The sequence below is a fragment of the Saccopteryx bilineata genome, chromosome 1, assembly GCF_036850765.1.
Source record: "Saccopteryx bilineata isolate mSacBil1 chromosome 1, mSacBil1_pri_phased_curated, whole genome shotgun sequence".
Taxonomy (NCBI): domain Eukaryota; kingdom Metazoa; phylum Chordata; class Mammalia; order Chiroptera; family Emballonuridae; genus Saccopteryx; species Saccopteryx bilineata.
In genome coordinates, this window is record NC_089490.1 from 208,818,579 (window position 1) to 208,836,437 (window position 17,859).

The window sequence follows — 17,859 nt, forward strand, 5'->3', positions numbered from 1 at the left end:
ATACCTGACCTCAAACTATATTATAGGGCCACAACAATCAAAACAGCATGGTATTGGCAGAAAAATAGACACTCAGACCAATGGAACAGAATAGAAATGAAGAAATAAAACCACATATATATGGTCAAATAATTTTGATAAAGGGGCTAACAATACACAATGGAGAAAAAAAAGCCTCTTCAACAAATGGTGCTGGGAAAACTGGGAAGCCACATGCAAAAGAATGAAACTCGACCTCAGCTTGTCCCCTTTTACTAAAATTAATTCAAAATGAATCAAAGACCTAAATATAAGACCTGAAACAATAAAGTACATAGAAGAAGACATGACTTAGGTACTAAACTCATGGTCCTGGGTTTTAAAGAGCATTTTATGAATTTGACTCCAAAGGCAAGAGAAGTGAAGGCAAAGATAAATGAATGGGACTACATCAGACTAAAATGTTTTTGCTCAGCAAGAGAAACTGACAACAAAATAAACAGACAGCCAACTAAATGGGAAATGATACTTTCAAACAACAGCTCAGATAAGGGCCTAATATCCAAAATATACAAAGAACTCATAAAACTCAACAAAAACAAAGAAACACTCCAATAAAAAAATGGGAAGAGGACATGAACAGATACTTCTCCCAGGAAGAAATACAAATGGCTGACAGATATATGAAAAGATGCTCATCTTCTTTAGTTATTATAGAAATGCATATCAAAACTACAATGAGATGCCACCTCACACCTGTTAAATTAGCTATTACCAACAAGACAGGTAATAGCAAATGTTGGAGAGGCTGTGGAGAAACGGAACCCTTATTCACTGTTGGTGGGAATGTAAAGTAGTACAACCATTATGGAAGAAATTATAGTGGTTCCTCAAAAAACTGAAAATAGAACTACCTTATGACCCAGCAATCCCTCTACTGCAGGGGTCCCCAAACTGTGGCCCCCTGAGGCCATTTATCCGGCCCCCACCGCACTTCCGGAAGGGGCACCTCTTTCACTGGTGGTCGGTGAGAGGAGCATAGTTCCCATTGAAATACTGGTCAGTTTGTTGATTTAAATTTACTTGTTCTTTATTTTAAATATTGTATTTGTTCTCATTTTGTTTTTTTACTTTAAAATAAGATATGTGCAGTATGCATAGGGATTTGTTCATAGTTTTTTTTATAGTCTGGCCCTCCAACAGTCTGAGGGACAGTGAACTGGCCCCCTGTGTAAAAAGTATGGGGACCCCTGCTCTACTGGGTATATACCCCAAAAACTCAGAAACATTGATACATAAAGACACATGTAGCCCCATGTTCATAGTAGCATTGTTCACAGTGGCCAAGAAATGGAAACAACCAAAAAGCCCTTCAATAAAAGACTGGATAAAGAAGATGTAGCATATATACACTATGGAATATACTCAGCCATAAGAAATGATGACATCAAATCATTAACAACAAAATGCTGGGATCTTGATAACATTATATGGAGTGAAATAAATAAATAAAAAAAAAACCAAGAACTGCAAGATTCCATACATTGGTGGGACATAAAAACGAGACTAAGAGACATGGACAAGAGTGTGGGGGGTAGGGGGGAAGAGAGGGAAGGGATTGGGGGAGGGGAAGGGCACAAAGAAAACCAGATAGAAGATGACAGAGGACAATCTGACTTTGGGTGATGGGTATGCAACATAATTTAATGACAAGATAACCTGGACATGTTTTCTTTGAATATATGTACTCTGATTTATTGATGTCACCCCATTAACATTAATAAAAATTTATTTATATATAAAAAAAAAGAAACCAAAGACGTGGTTGAACAATTCTCCTCCCAGTTTTTATTAAAAAGACCTAAGTATACCTATCAAAAACCCTTGGTGACACATGCATTTCATAATTCAGAGTTTTTATGTTTTTTAAAAGGTAATACAGTATAGAATTTATACATTTGTAACACCCCAGTGTGGTCTGAGTATTGGTCTGCAATCAATATTTATATTTCTTCAGCAAAACATGAATAGTCACATCAAGTAGGACATATAAAAGCTATGACTAGTGAGTCAGATACTTTTAATTCACCAAGTTTTACTCATATGAAAAGGCAACAGAAAAACAGTTTTAAACACGTAAAGATGGGCGAAGATGGCACCAAATGCTTTTCTTGAAAATTAAATGATTTGCAGACCCTAGGTAACTTGAAAGCATATAAAAATGAGGAGATCTAGATTCATGACCACACTGAAGTCTCCCCATAAGGATTTACAGGGTAGATGGTTCTAAAAGATGTTTACAGGATAGGTTCCAATCAGATGATCTCTCCTGTGGTCTAGGAAGTCTGTTTCACTTGTTCCTTCACCAGCACAGACAAGACTGATCAACTTCTCCAGACCCCTAGGACCCTGTTCGGCAAACGGTGACTTGTTTGCCACATGCAGCTCTTTGGCCCCTTGAGTTTTTAGCAAAGGCCAGCTTAGGAGTACCTTAATTAAGTTAATAACAATGTGCCTACCTGTATAGTTTAAGTTTAAAAAATGTGGCTCTCAAAAGAAATTTTAATCGTTGTACTGTTGATATTTGGCTCTGTTGACTAATGAGTTTGCCAACCACTGCCTAAGACACTTTACCAAAAGGCAAACTCTCCATTAGCCATGATGGAGAACATAGGTCCTATTGTGACTTTAAACCATGGTTAAGGGAGAAGACAGCAGGGAAACAATTGAGAATCCTGGCATCCCTGCTGTGGACTGAAGATTGGGGGAGGGGGGATGCAGAGGGAGAGGAGGAACAGAATCTGATCTGGGGTGGTAAGGATACTGGGTGACCACAGGAAGTGACACTTAGTAGGAAGGGTTCGAGCATGGCCGTCATAAAGTCACAGTGGCTGGGACAAGGTCAACCAAGGGCAGAGAGGCTTGGGAAGAGGCTGTGTAAGTCCTGCACACGGAGGTGAAGCCTCACCCAGATGTAAAGGTGTGCAGAGTGAACTGATACGAGATTCACTGGGAAGGGAAAATTGTCAAGTAGTGATGTTTTATGCAATTCAACAGAATGAAACAAGGATGTTGTGCAAACTCGGTATTTAGTTTCCATAGAATACATTTAAAAGATATACATAGAGTTTGATGCAAAATGTTCATATTTACAGCAGACATACTTTCATTTGTAACTCCTTAACCTTATTTTTTAATTTTTAATTAACTTTATTGGGTTGACATTGGTTAATAAAATTATACAGGTTTCAGGGGCACATTTCTACATCTTTATCTTACATTGTGGGTTCACCACATCAAGTCAACTCTCAGTGAAAAGTATATAAATGGGGTATTCAGTTTTAAAATTCATTCAAGGCATACATGAGCAAAAAATGGTAAAAGATGATAATTTAAGCTTTTCTTTTATTTTTTGCATTTAATATTTAAGTATATTGAATGGGGATATAATACCTAAAGAGTTATTTGTTATTTTATTTAGAAAATTAAATTTAATGGAGTGACATTGACCAATGAGCCTATATAGGTTTCAGGTAAATATTTCCATAGCATTTGAATTTTTTATTGTGTTGTGTGCCCATCACCCAAAGTCAAATCATTTTTCATAATCATATATTTGTCCCTCCTTATTCCCCTTCCACACAACCTCCTCTTCCTAGTAACTACTACACTATTATCTATGTCTATGAGTCTCATTTTTATATCACACCTATATGTGAAATCATAGAGTTCTTAGCTTTTTCTGATTTCCTTATTTCACTCAGTATAATGTTCTCAAGTTCCATCCATGTTGTTGTAAATGATAAGATGTCATCATTTCTTAAGATTGAGGAGTAGATTCTAATAGAAATTTATTTCTATCTCTTAAAAAATGTGTTTACAGGTTACCATTTATATCTATATTTCTCCCACAACCGTATATCATATTGGACTTTTAATAAAAGCATTAAAGACAATGTGATATTAGACGAGCTCTTATTAAGTGATATCCAAGAACAAACTTTTTCCTTATTTCCCCTTTCAGTTCTTTATGATTTGTGAAATTTATTTTGAACATTTATCTTTCTGGTAAATATTAACATTTAACACCAGGGAATACAGAATGGAGAATCCAATAAAATCACTGTCAATATAGTAAGAGCCCAATAACAGAACTCATCCCAGCATCACAAGCAATGACAGCTTTTATCCTGGAGAGTGACAGTGACCAGCTTTTATCCTGGAGAGTGACAGTGACCAGCTTTTATCCTGGAGAGTGACAGTGACCAAGGGAAGCGTGGATATGGGAGGCAGAGGGATTTAGCAGATGTTTATCTAAAATGTGTTGCTTTGAATTTTCTAGAACCCATATTAATAAAAGTATTTTTAAAGATAAAATTTTAATAACATACTTGACTTAATATATCTAAAATACTATTTTAACATGTAATAAATATTCACAGTGTTTAATGGGATATTTTATATTTTTTCTTCAAAATCTAGAAGGTATTTTATACTTATAGGATACCTTATTATGGATACCCATTCATTACTGAAAATACTTGATTTGTTTTCGGGATTCATGACATTTACATAGTTAGAAAAGCCCATTCACGTGCCTAAGTTGCTCCAAACATGCATAAATGGTTTTGTAATACATTACTCAATACAGCTCTTCAAACTTAAATTAATTAAAATTAATCAAAATTAAAAGTTGCTCCAACCATGCATAAACATTTTCTAATAACTTACTCAAGTATAGGTTTTCAAATTTAAATTAATTAAAATTAAATTAAAAGTTCTGTACCTGTAGTGTTAGCCACATTCAAGCACCAAATAACCACAAGTGGATGACAGCAACTGATATAAAGAGCACAGCCATAGATCTAATTTCAAATTCACGGGACTCATAAGGAACCAAAGCAATGGGGGAAAACAGGCAAGCGCATCCTGAATGTAAGGTATTCTGTAACTGGCCTGGATTCTTAAAACATTCAGTGGCACAGGAAAAAACCAGATGAGGAACTCTTCTACATTAAAAGAGACTAAGTAAGCATTAAAAAAACCAAATTACTCTACAAACCTTGAATGGATCTTGAATTTGAACGATCTATAAAAGACATTCTTGGGACAATAAAAGAAATATGAACATGAATGGGATATTGGATGATGTAATGGAATTATCATCATTAAGTGTAAGAGTGGTACTGTGGATGTGCGTAGATGTGTGTATGCACATACAGATACATACACATACACATGTATACGTACAGAGAGAGGAAGAAGGGAGGGACACGGAAAGAAACTACTAAAAACTATTAATAATTGTTGAGTCTAATTCAAGAACACATGGATATCTACTGGTTGGTCTTCCAACTTTTTTTGTATGTTTAAAATTTTTCAAAATAAACTATTTAGACTAAATGATAAACATCTGCTAAATCCGATAGAAGACCCATGGCCAAACATCATTATCAAAATAGAAATTTCTGGAAGTCCTATCAGATTCTCTGGCCAAAATCTGGACATCAGCTATTCACCTCCAGATGCAAATGCAGCACTCCTGGCACCAAAGTCTGCAACCTCAACCCAGCTGGAGACCAAGCTAACAGATGCAGATAGGATCTCATCAACTCAACACTGACTGTACATCTGGTCCAGGTGCTGTGCTACATGTTAAGAACAGAAATAACAGCTGTGGTCCATGTTCCCATAGTCTAGTAAATCACAATTATATACCTTTGTCATGCCTGTTCCTTTTTGTCCCTCCACCCTGACAGTGAACTAACTGAACATTGCCCAACTCCTGGCTTTCTGGCTTCTGAAGACCTTAAAAAGCAGCTTCAACTCTTTGGATCCCAATGAAAAACATACAGGACATAAGTCAGAGATCTTCTGCTGAGTGACAGAAGCAACGTACCAAAGGGAGTGTGTGTATGATTTCATCTGCATCAAGTTCCACGCGAGGCAAAACTAACCTGTGGTGTGGAAAAGTCATGAAAGCAGCTTCCCCTATGGAGGAAGGGGCTGGGATAACCTGGGAGAGCATGGTGGGCAACTTTCTAGACAATATAAGATGTGCCACAGTGTGACATGTGTGGGTCACATAAATGTATCCATTTGTCAAAACTGTAGTTAATTTCTTTGCATTTCAGTGTATATAAGCTTCACCTCTAACATTTGATGAGTAATGGTAACAATCCAGGGGGCTGAGTGGACAGGATGTTGTCCCAGGATCTTACCTGACACTCTGAGGATGGCGGTACAGGGAAGCATTTAAGCCCAAGCTCCTCAGAGCAGAATCAGCTGCTAACTTCCTTAAATACAGCACCGCTCACTCTATACAGACTACAATAATGCTGAACAATCTACACTGGAACATGTGTGTTATGATTAACAAGTATACTGAAATTAAGCTTCTGTCCCACCACAGAATTCCTTCCAAAGGGCTCACATCTGTAGAAATAATATGTGTCTTGTTATTTGTTTGGTTCTGTGCACTGGGTTACATGTTGGTGTGGAAATATGAAATAGAAACAATTTAGTACAATGTCCTTTCCCTAAGGGTACCCACTAATTAGGAGATGAAGATGTGTAGACTAGTAAATAAAATAGCACAGGGACTGCCTGTAAAATTTAATAAGTTACCCACAAATATTATGAGACCACAAAAGAGGGTAGATGTTAGGGATAAGCTGAGAGTCAGGAAAAACTTCTGATATCAATTTTAAACTTAATCTCTGGTAGATAGATAGGAATTGGGTGGAGAAAAAAAGTGTTTAAAATAATATTTGAAAGAGAAAACAATGTGTGAGAAAAAGCCACTTTTTTCCCCGTGGAGACTGTAAGCAATGTGCTGAGTCATGCTGGGGAACCAAACCAATGAAGATGCATCAGGATCCACTGAAGAACAAAGGAGCACAGGACAGAGAGGTGGTGAGTTCAGCTTGAGGAGGATGTCACGTCACCCTCAAAGAGCGTGGTAGTCCAAAACATTTGAAAACATTTTTGAAAACATTTATTTGTACAGATATATGTGCCCTGTGTTCACGGCAGCAGCACTCCTCTCACAGAAGCCAACTCGGAAACAGCCAACGTGTCCTTCGATAGAGGACTGGGTAAAGAAGATGTGGTGCACATGCACAGTGGACTACTACTCAGCCGAAAGAAAGGTGAAATATTGCCATTTGTGACAACATGGATGGATCTTGAAAATACCAAGCCAAGCGAAATCAGTCATATGTGGGATATAAAATTGAAAGCAACAAATAAACAAAACCTCATAGACACAGAGAACAGTACGGTGGTTACCAGAGGGCAGGGGGTGGGGAGAGAACAGAGGGTAAAGCGGGTCAAATAAATGGTGAAAGGAAATCTAACTTTGCGTGGTGAGCACACAATGCATTGAGCAGACGCTGTATTATAGAGATGTACACTTGAAACCTACATAATTTATTAGCCAAGATCATCCAATAAATTTAATAAAATATGAAAAATAATATAAAAATTGTATAGGTATAGGTTAACTATTTAGAAACATCGAAAGTGATTATTGATTCAAATCTAAAGCATAACAGTTATAAACAAAATCAGGGTAAAATAAAATTTACATAATAAAACTATGAATTTCTATCTCCAACAATACAGAGAAATCTTGTAAGCACAGGGAAGTCAGCGAAGGACATAGCGGTGAGAAGGTATGAGCGTCTGCAAGGTAGAAACACCATGCCACCAGCAGCACAAGGACAAAGTGGATTTGTCCAGAGGTAGATTAAGCTACAACCCACAAAGGAGTATCTTTTCCCTTAATATTTAATGCAGTGATGTAACATCCAGCTGTGTTCACCTTACAAAACCAGAGTTTACTATGGTGGGATGTATTTAGCATGTCCATAACAAACATCAGCAGGTGGCTGAAAGTGTTGGCTATCTCCTTTGCCTTATGTTTGTGACTTTTAGTCATAAGAGACGACTGCAGTAAACAGCATTTCCCTATCACCTCACCTTCCGCTGGATGGCTCCCATTCTCACAGACTTCATGTCCACAGCCTGGTACGTCAGCCACAGGCCCGTGTTCACATGCTGGATGTAGCAGACCGAGTCTCCGTACTTGATCTCTGAGGTCCCCATGCCATCGACATCCTTTCTCACCCCTGCATCCAGTTTTTCCTAAGGAGAGAGGAAAAAGAGGGAATAAAAGTTTGAAAACTATTACTTTAGGCCCTGACCAGTTAGCTCTGTGGTATAGTGTCAGCCCAGAGTGTGGATGTCTCGGGTTCAATTCCCAATCAGAGCACACAAGAGAAGTAACCATCTGCTTCTCCACTCCTCTTCTTCCCCTTTTTTCTCTCTATTCTCCTCCTGCAGCCATGGTTTGATTGGTTCAAGCACATCAGCTCCGGGTGGTGATGATGGCTCTGTGGAGCCGCCTTCTCAGGCACTAAAAATAGCTTAGTTGCAAGCATGGCCACAAATGGGCAGAGCATCAGCCCCAGACAGGGGATGCTGGGTGGATCCCTGTTGGGGCACATGCGGGAGTCTATCTCCCCTCATCTCACTTGAAAAAGAAGAAAGAAAAAGAAACTACTTCTTTATACTGAAAGAATTCTGCCTTGTTGTAAATATGTTCCTTGAAAAATTCAGCCCTCTGAAATCTCCAGACATAATAATGGTCAAATATTTTATTCTAGCAGTTCAACCTCTACTGAAGATTCAAGTAGAAAATTGTAAAAATAAATAACATATTCTTGAATTATTCACACTGATAGAAAAATTTTTAGCCATAACAGAAAAATTTATATCATCAATGGCACACTCCAAACCAGAGATTTAAAAATTAGAAGTGCAGCTTTCATATTCTTTCTGGGTTATTTTTTTCTTTATTGGGACTTAACAGCATAGGTTTGTGGGACAGAAAATCCAGTTTGGAGCCCAGACTCTGCCACTTACTAGCTCTGTGAACTTAGGACAAGTTCATTCAAGCTTTCTAAGCCTCAGTTTTCTGGTCTATAAATAAAGCTAACAAAAGTATCTCCCCCACAGTAGCAGAAAAAATGAGATAATGCATGTAAAGTTCTCAGCACAATGTTTGGGACAAAATAAACATTTAAATTGTAATGATTTTGACCATGAAAATGATGATGATAATGGTGATTATGTTGGCAAGGATGTTAATGATGATTTCTTTAGAATTGTTCAAAACTGCTGTAATTCAGGTACCAATACTGCAATTTCTACCTTGGACACAGAGTTACTCACTCCTGAAGGGCTACTGGGCTAACCTGCCTCTGCTATGAAGCAACTGATTCTCTGACACCAGCTAAATGTTTCTTTCAAATCTCTCTATTTTACGCTCCCTCCTTCAGCAACTCCCTTCCCACTTCCCTCCTATTTTAATCCTTATCGTCAGTAATTCACTCTCTTAAAGTTCTGTACACTCCTTAACACAACAGAGAAAAAAATCTAATATTCTTTAGATTGCAATAATTCCTTTAGTGATTTCTTATTCTTCTCCTGGGTTTAGTTTTCCTTGTTAAGTTTAAGTTTCTTTTATGCCTTTGATCGGACTGTTGTATGAAAATAGTAACAGTTATATAATGCTTTGGAAGATTATGTTGGAGTATAATTCATGCCTATTATACAAAAAGGAAAAGTCAAGTAAAAACAAAATTCTAATATACACTATTTTCCATGTTATTTGAAACTCTATTCATACTCACTCAAAAATTATTATAACCTTCCATCAACAATTGAAAATTAAAATGAATTGAAATTCTTAAGGCCAAGGCCATATAAGAAAATGAATACATTTATAAATTAGGTTGATTTAACCACTATGCAAATAATCTGAAATACTAGTCTAAGTATCTGCAATAAAAGAGATAATAAGTATTCCATTTTCTTTCTATCAAAGAAGATAAACTACTAATCTACTTTATAGCAACCCTACCAATAGGAAAATTAAATCCTGGGGGGAAATATAACAATGTCATTATCTCATCAGATTAAATAATGAGTGTCTAAAATTTTAAGGTTTTTTTCTTTTATCCAAGGAAATTAGTTTGTGGTCTATTTATAGATTTGTGTTTTGAGGGGTCACAATTACTAACTGTGAAGTCATACTTTGTTTCTTACTAAAATGGTTCACATTACTCTGGATTAGAAGTTTGTGAAACTTCATGATGACTGATTATCGAGTCAGTAAGACTGCTAAAGTGACACTGGAAAAAAATGTGTGGTTATCTGCTGTATGAAAAAACAAAGACCTTTCCTTCTTTTATTTCTTTGTCATTTCTTCTTTCTTAGGCTTAGGAGAAATCCCGGTGAAAATAATTTAGACCCTTTGAACAGCCACAAAAAGAAGCATAACCTGCATCAAAAATGGGACAGCTGGAATGCTGGCCAGTTGGCTAAGTGGTAGAGCCTTGGCCCTGCGTGTGGATGTCCTGGGTTCGATTCCCGGTCAGGGCACACAGGAGAAGCACCCATCTGCTTCTCCACCCTTCCCCCTCTCGCTTCTCTCTTTCTCCTCCTCTCCTCCTGCAGCCATGGCTTGATTGGAGCAAGTTGGCCCTGAGCGCTGAGGATGGCTCCATGGCCTCTGTCTCAGGTGCTAAAAAATGGCTCTGGTTACAATGGAGCAAGGGACCCAGTGGGCAGAGTATCGCACCCTAGTGGGCTTTCCAGGTGGATCCTGGTCAGGGGACATGTGGGAGTCTGTTTCTGCCTCCTCTGCTATCACTAAAATAAAAAATAATAATAATAAAAGTAAATAAATAAAAATAAAAGAATGAGACAGCTGGTAAAAGCATCTCACAGAAATTTAACCTGTGTTACAAGAAATTAAGAGTCCAGAACAGGCAAGCAATAATTTCACTAAAATTCTGTATTAACTATACCAGAGTTTTCAACTGCTGGTCTAGTCACTAGAAATTTCATACCAGTATGAAGATCATACAAAAGCAGGGTTGCAACTCTTTCATGGATTAGCACAAAATTTCTGGTACTGGTCTACTGACCAGTGGTTGAAAAACACTGAGCTATACACTGTATTTAAATTTAAAGCCTTTAGTTTCAGTATCACCTTTTAGATTTTATTTTTCTTTTGAGTTATTCTGGCTTTAGGAAATGATAGAATAGTTTTATTGGACTAATCCTCAATAGATAACTTCAAAATTTCAAAGAAATACTTTTAAAAATCTACTTGACGGCCCTTGAAAAGGACCAAAATCAGGGACACATTGGAGAGCAGACTTCTAAGGACAAACAGCACCTAAGTGATTCAGAAGAAGCTGTCCTGCGTCTGGGGTACCCAGCCCTGTCTGCCTGTAGCTTGGGCAGAAGAAAGCCGCCGTCTCACTGCCCCCAGTGAGGGCACACTCGGGCTCAGCTGCAGCCTGAAAATGAGGTAAGCTAAATCAGAGAAGTATCCACAAACCCTGCTGGCTTATAAAATCCACCCAAATTCTTGTTGACCACTAAACTATGCACACTCAAGGGAGGACCAGTATAATGGCAGGAGATGGCAGATGAAATAACTAAGTCGAAATATGAGCACCTGCCCTCTGAGAAAGAGAAAAGCTGAAGCTTCAGCCCAGCAAGTGTAACTGCCTGCCACAACCAAAACCGCTACTCAGAAAGCACCCTTAACAATATGTGGTCTGCACAATGCATCATTTCTATCATTGTCCTTAAATCTACCAGAATGATTCTGTCAAGCAGCTGATAAGAGGGGGGAAAGGCCCTTCTCCTTAGATGATGGTGTGTTGTTTCTGTAGTAGCCAGCTCTCTTTGAGACAAATACTGTATTTCCCATGTATAAGATGCTCCCATGTATAAAACACATCTTACTTTTGGGGCCTGAAATCTGAAAAAATAAATGTATTACATAAAGTTATTGAACTCAAGTTTTATTTATTATAAAATTCATACAATTCCTCATCCATATGAGAAAGCAGAAAATGCAAGTTAAAAAAAAAACTACAACCACTATATAAGACGCACCCAGTTTTTAGACCCCAAATTTTTCAAAAAAGGGTGTGTCTTATACATGGGGAAATATGGTACTTGTTAGAGTTAGGAAAGTTAAAAGATCAAAAAAATATTTTATTTGCTCCTTTTGGGTGTCATTGAAGCACAGAATAGTTTAGTCATGGTGAAATATGAAGCTAATAATGCCACAGGGCCAGAGAAAATACTGAGTTGCCTGGCAAAGCAACCTCAGCCCATCCAGGGCAGAGACGCATAGTGTGTGTGTGTGTGTGTGTGTGTGTGTGTGTGTGTGTAACTCTCTTTACCCCTGGTGCTCAGAAATTTTTGGAGTACACTCTCATGGACGGGTTTGTGAAAAGAACAAATTTCAAAGTTTCTTGTGCTGGGAGGGTCTATGCAGCAGTGAAACAAGTCAAAGAACCTTCTGAGAAGCCCTCCAGTTTTCTATGCAATTCCCTCCCGAGTGTATGCTGGACCAATGAGTATGGGCCTATCTCGTATTGGCTCTGCTTCTCTGGTCAAGCTCTGACCGACACCCCTCATCGCCACCTCTGCAGATTTCAGTAAGCTCACTCTCAGGTTTACTGCCCTTAAAAATGGTCAGCATAGCCTGACCTATGGTAGCGCAGTGGATAAAGCGTCGACCTAGAAATGCTGAGGTCGCCGGTTCGAAACCCTGGGCTTGCCTGGTCAAGGCACATATGGGAGTTGATGCTTCCAGTTCCTCCCCCCCTTCTCTCTCTCTGTCTCTCACTCTCCTCTCGAAAATGAATAAATAAATAAAAATAAAAAAACAAAAAAAAATGGTCAGCATAAAAACTACCACTAAACTTCCACATCTCTCTGTAAAACCACAGTAGGCATTATTTTCTACTATGCTGTCGGCACCCCTTAAGAAAGAGTTACTGCAAAAATCTCTTCTGAATCTAATTCTGATTACATAAAAATATATCTACAATGTATAACTATTTTGGTAAAAAATACGTTCTTCATTTTGCTTTTATTTTTTAGCTATTCAGTCCATCACTAGACAACCATATAGGTGCTCATCTGATCACAGGAAAGGTACACGTCTTCCCTAGCTGCTATTATTATTTTTAAATCTTGAATTTTTTGTTAAGGTGGGCATTAGTTTTACTACTTAGGTTCAAAGTCTGGATCCTCATCTCCAAAATTAAGATTAAATATAGCACCTAAACCCCATAAGGTTGAACTAAAATTAAATGAGATAATGCATATAAGGATCTTAGCACATTATTTGGCCCATAAAATAACTTTTATTATTTCCTTTGTGTGTTTTTTAAAGCATCTAAAATATTTTTCAATCCCAAAAAAAAATAACATACTAAAAACTATGTCCTAAAAATGATTTTCCTCTTTCTATTTTTATATTTGCTCCATAGTCCTCATGATCTTGTTGGCAGTATTATTTGAGGCTAGTATTTCATGTCAGTAGCAACAGGTTTCTATTTGTGGTGCATGGGGGAGGGGAAGCTGGAGAAAATCACATAGAGAGGAATATTTTAGTGGCATTTTAAGCTAAAAAAATTACATCTTGGGGGAACTATAATACATATGTTATTGACAAGATCTACCTTATGGTTAAAACCAGTGGTGGGATTCAGCTGGTTCACACTGGTTCAGTAGAACCGTCACCCAATTTTTTGTTGAGTTTGGCAAATCAGTTGTTAAAATGGCACTTGTAATCAGGGTTCTCTCTAAGGTGGTCTCTTGGGCAGCCTTCCAATGTGGAAATCAAAAATTTACGTTCCTTACTCTTTTTTAACATTCAGTTGCACAATAGCATATTCTAAACACCTGTAGTAATGCTTATTCCGTCCATAGCTGAAAAACATTGCAAAGGAGGGTGCCAATCAAGAAGCAATATGGAGCCTGACCAGGCAGTGTTGCAGTGGATAGAGCATCTGACTGGGACACGGAGGACCCAGGTTCGAGACCCCAAGGTCACCAGCTTGAGTGGGGGCTCATGTGGTTTGAGCACAGCTCACTAGCTTGAGTCCAAGGTCACTGGCTTAAGCAAGGTCACTCAGTCTGCTGTAGCCCCCACCCCTGGTCAAGGCACATACGAGAAAGCAATCTATGAACAACAAAGGTGCCACAACGAAGAATTGATGCTTCTTATCTCTCCCCCTTCCTGTCTGTCCCTCTCTGACCCTCTCTGTCTCTCACAAAAAAATTTTAAAATAAAATAAAAAAGAAGTAATATGAAAATATCTTAACAGTTTTATTTTTTTTCAGGTATTATTTAATATTTTTAATTAATATTTTTAAACTCTTTCTTATAACAATCTAGTTTTTTGTATCTCTTTGATTGTTCTTATTTAAGTATTGAATGCATGAAATAGTAAACTACCTTTCAGTATATTAGTTTTTTATACTTAAAACAGTCTTTAGGGAAGAGAACCAGCTGTTAAATTATTTGAGTCCCACCACTGGTTAAAACTGACATTTCAACACACTTGAAAGTGATGGTTTAGTCCCAGGAACAGAGAGAGTGAAGACAAAGACAAGAAAACCTATACGAAACAAACTGAATTCTTCACTATGTAAAATGTTTTCTATTTTTTTTTTTTTTTTTGTATTTTTCTGAAGCTAGAAACGGGGAGAGACAGTCAGACAGACTCCCGCATGCGCCCGACTGGGATCCACCCGGCACGCCCACCAGGGGGCGACGCTCTGCCCACCAGGGGGCGATGCTCTGCCCCTCTGGGGCGTCGCTCTGCCAAGACCAGAGCCACTCCAGTGCCTGGGGCAGAGGCCAAGGAGCCATCCCCAGCGCCCAGGCCATCGGCTCCAATGGAGCCTCGGCTGCGGGAGGTGAAGAGAGAGACAGAGAGGAAGGAGAGGGGGAGGGGTGGAGAAGCAGATGGGCGCTTCTCCTGTGTGCCCTGGCCGGGAATCGAACCCGGAACTTCTGCATGCCAGGCTGACGCTCTACTACTGAGCCAGCCGGCCAGGGCCTAAAATGTTTTCTTTAAGAGAGGACCAACATAATCATTTTGCAATATAGATGTACATCAAATCATCATTTTGTGTGTAAACTTCCACACTTTGTGTGTAAACTTCCACAACGTGGTACGTCAATTATATCTCAGTAAAGCTAGGGAAATCAGAGGACCAACACAGGTTATATCATAAACTACTTCCTACTTTCTTCTGTTCATTCTGAATATGTGGTTTGCCAACAATTGTTGATCCTTCTGTCAAATCCTGACTTTGAGGTTGCCTACTGAGTGTCCACGCTACTGTCAGAGCCATCCCAATGGCCATAGAATGCTCCCTATATTGATAGTAGAATAAGAGTTTAAAGCCATTCTCATTTATTATTTTAAGAAGTATCAGAATGATCTGTAAAATTTCAAAACTATACTCATGCTGGCAAAGAGGCCTAATGCATCTACGATTAAGAAGAACCAGTGCAAGAGGTGGGCTCGGGAGAGGTCACTCCCTTCAAGGCGTCCACACTCACATCCCTGAATCCAAGACAAAAACTGGTACTTTCACCTGGCCTAGAAAAGCTTAATCAATAACAAAAACTTTATTTGTCAAACAGTAACTATGTCAATCAGCAGTCCTTTATTAATTACATCCTAAAAGTCTACCTAGAATGGAAGAACTGTGTTACCTTAAATAAGTCTTCACCTTCCAAAAATGTAAGTACTCATTATTTTCACTGGAAATAATGTAACAAAAATATGCAAAGATATGGCAAGCATTTTCAACCTGTCAGTGGAACTAAAAAAGAAAAAAAATCAAATACAACTTTAAAAGTGATATCTATTTTTCAATATATATTTCAAACACTAGAACCTAGGACCAAATATAATTAACAATAAAATGGCAGAAACTGTTTAGTTCTATCATTTTCTTTAAAATGATGGCACTATAAGAACAGTAATTTATTTTAAATATATATAATTTGATCTTTAATTGGAAACTCTACTTTTATTCTATTTTTTGTTGATAAGTTCAATGCTTCTTTATTATGTAATTGCAGAAAACAATTTTTATCATGAATGGGTTTTTAATTCATCAGGCTACCTTTCTCCAATTTAAATGGGTCTATATCATAGGCATTATAAGCACCACTATTAATAATACCTCTTTAATTTTTCACAACATGTTCACATATGTGTGTATTTCTGTTCCATTTCTTTTTCCTGGAATACCAGTTTGTATTTTGTAACTTATTTTCAATAAGACTAAGCTATCAAAATATGGTATGTTAAATCCAGTACTTTTCAAAGACCATGCAGTTAGATTTTACTTTTCCAATATCTTCTACTAAATCAAAATTAGTTAAAATATTAAATAGAATCATATACTAATGAATTCTTCCCTCTATGATACTACACGCACACACACACATACACACACAGTTTTTATTTCAATTACAGTCCACTTCCTTTACAGAGTTATTGGTTATCTACCAACTTCTGAAAATCAAAAACCTAAAAACTGAAATTTTCAAAATATAGTGGGGAGAGAACTAAGTTAGCTGGAAGCATCAATTTGATTTGGTAAAAATTATTATTTCATAAAAAATACAAATGAAGAAGTCACTGTTCTACTTTTTTTTTCTTTTTGTATTTTTCAGAAGTTAGTAGTGGGGAGGCAGTCAGACAGACTCTTGCATGCACCCAACCAGGATCCACCCAGCATGCCCACCAGGGGGCAATGCTCTGCCCATCCGGGAGGTTGCTCTGTTGCTGCTGGAGCCATTCTAGCACCTGAGGCGGAGGCCATGGAGCCGTACTCAGTACCCGGGCCACTTTGCTCTCATGGAGCCTTGGCTGTGGGAGGGGAAGAGAGAGACAGAGAGAAAGGAGAGGGGGAAAGGTGGAGAAGCAGATGGGTGCTTCTCCTGGGTTCCCTGACCGGGAATCAAATCTGGGACTTCCACATGCCAGGCAGACACTCTACCGCTGAGCCAACAAGCCAGGGCCCACTGTTCTATTTTTGACCAATAGAATGGGATCTTAGTCACCAACTCTAGACAGTCATCTTAGAAGCCAAGCGTTGTTGTGAACAAGAGTCATTTTTTAAATTCTTAAGTCATTGTACCCAGTCTTGGTCCTAATTAGAAGATCAGAGAGAGCTCAGAATATGCCATCAGGGAGTTTCAAATAATTTGGTAGAAAGCACAGGGACACAGGAAAAAGCTCCACCCCTCTCTGTCCTCTCAGAGAAGAGAGGGTCAGGAGAACCAAGGTGCTCTGCACCACTTCAGTCCCTGAAAAATAAGAAACTTCTTTCCATTCCCAACTGAAAATATGCTTAGTTTTAGAATAAATTTTACTGTTAAGTTCAAGAGTCTACAACCTGGAACATGTTATTGCTATCAACCCAGTTTGGCCTATGTTAGTTAGGATTAGGAGCTCACATGGAATATATGTGAGAAGATACATATAAGATACATACACATTTAAGATACATAAAATACTTTAAATAATTTGAAATACATTCTAAACTACACTGTGAAAGTCACATGTAGAGGAAACATCTAAACTTAAGCTATGGCTTTGGGAGCAGAGTATAAAGTGTAGGAACGTCTGTTGACACTCACTGGCTCGTAAAAGCTACATGCATTCAGGCAAATGAAGAAAAGCGATTTCTAGAAACTGCTTATTGCGGTAAGAGGTTTCATTCACCAGCATACTACAAACATTATAATAAGCCTGTAAAATCAGGTCAGTTTCCGTTAAGAGGACATTAACTTAAAACCCATAGACTATAAACTAAGATACAACTGCTTTTTATCAATAGCAAAGGTGTTTAAGAATAACCTGTTAATGAGGCTGCACAGAAATGTACACTTTCACACTATGCTGCGTAGGATGAAAACCAGCACACTGGTCTGCAGGCGACTGGTCTGCACGCGCTCCATCC

At 38.1% G+C, this 17,859-nt stretch overlaps 1 protein-coding gene across 1 annotated transcript in view; it reads right to left on the reverse strand.

The window, feature by feature from the left end:
• Positions 1 to 17,859, reverse strand: part of LOC136319452 (ryanodine receptor 2) — a gene marked incomplete at its 3' end in the record, with an annotated part of 236,616 nt that overhangs the window by 147,192 nt on the left and 71,565 nt on the right. Inside the window, exon 9 of the mRNA XM_066252709.1 lies at positions 7,963 to 8,127. Coding sequence (XP_066108806.1) covers positions 7,963 to 8,127 — 165 coding nt within the window. The remainder of the gene's footprint in view (positions 1 to 7,962; positions 8,128 to 17,859) is intronic.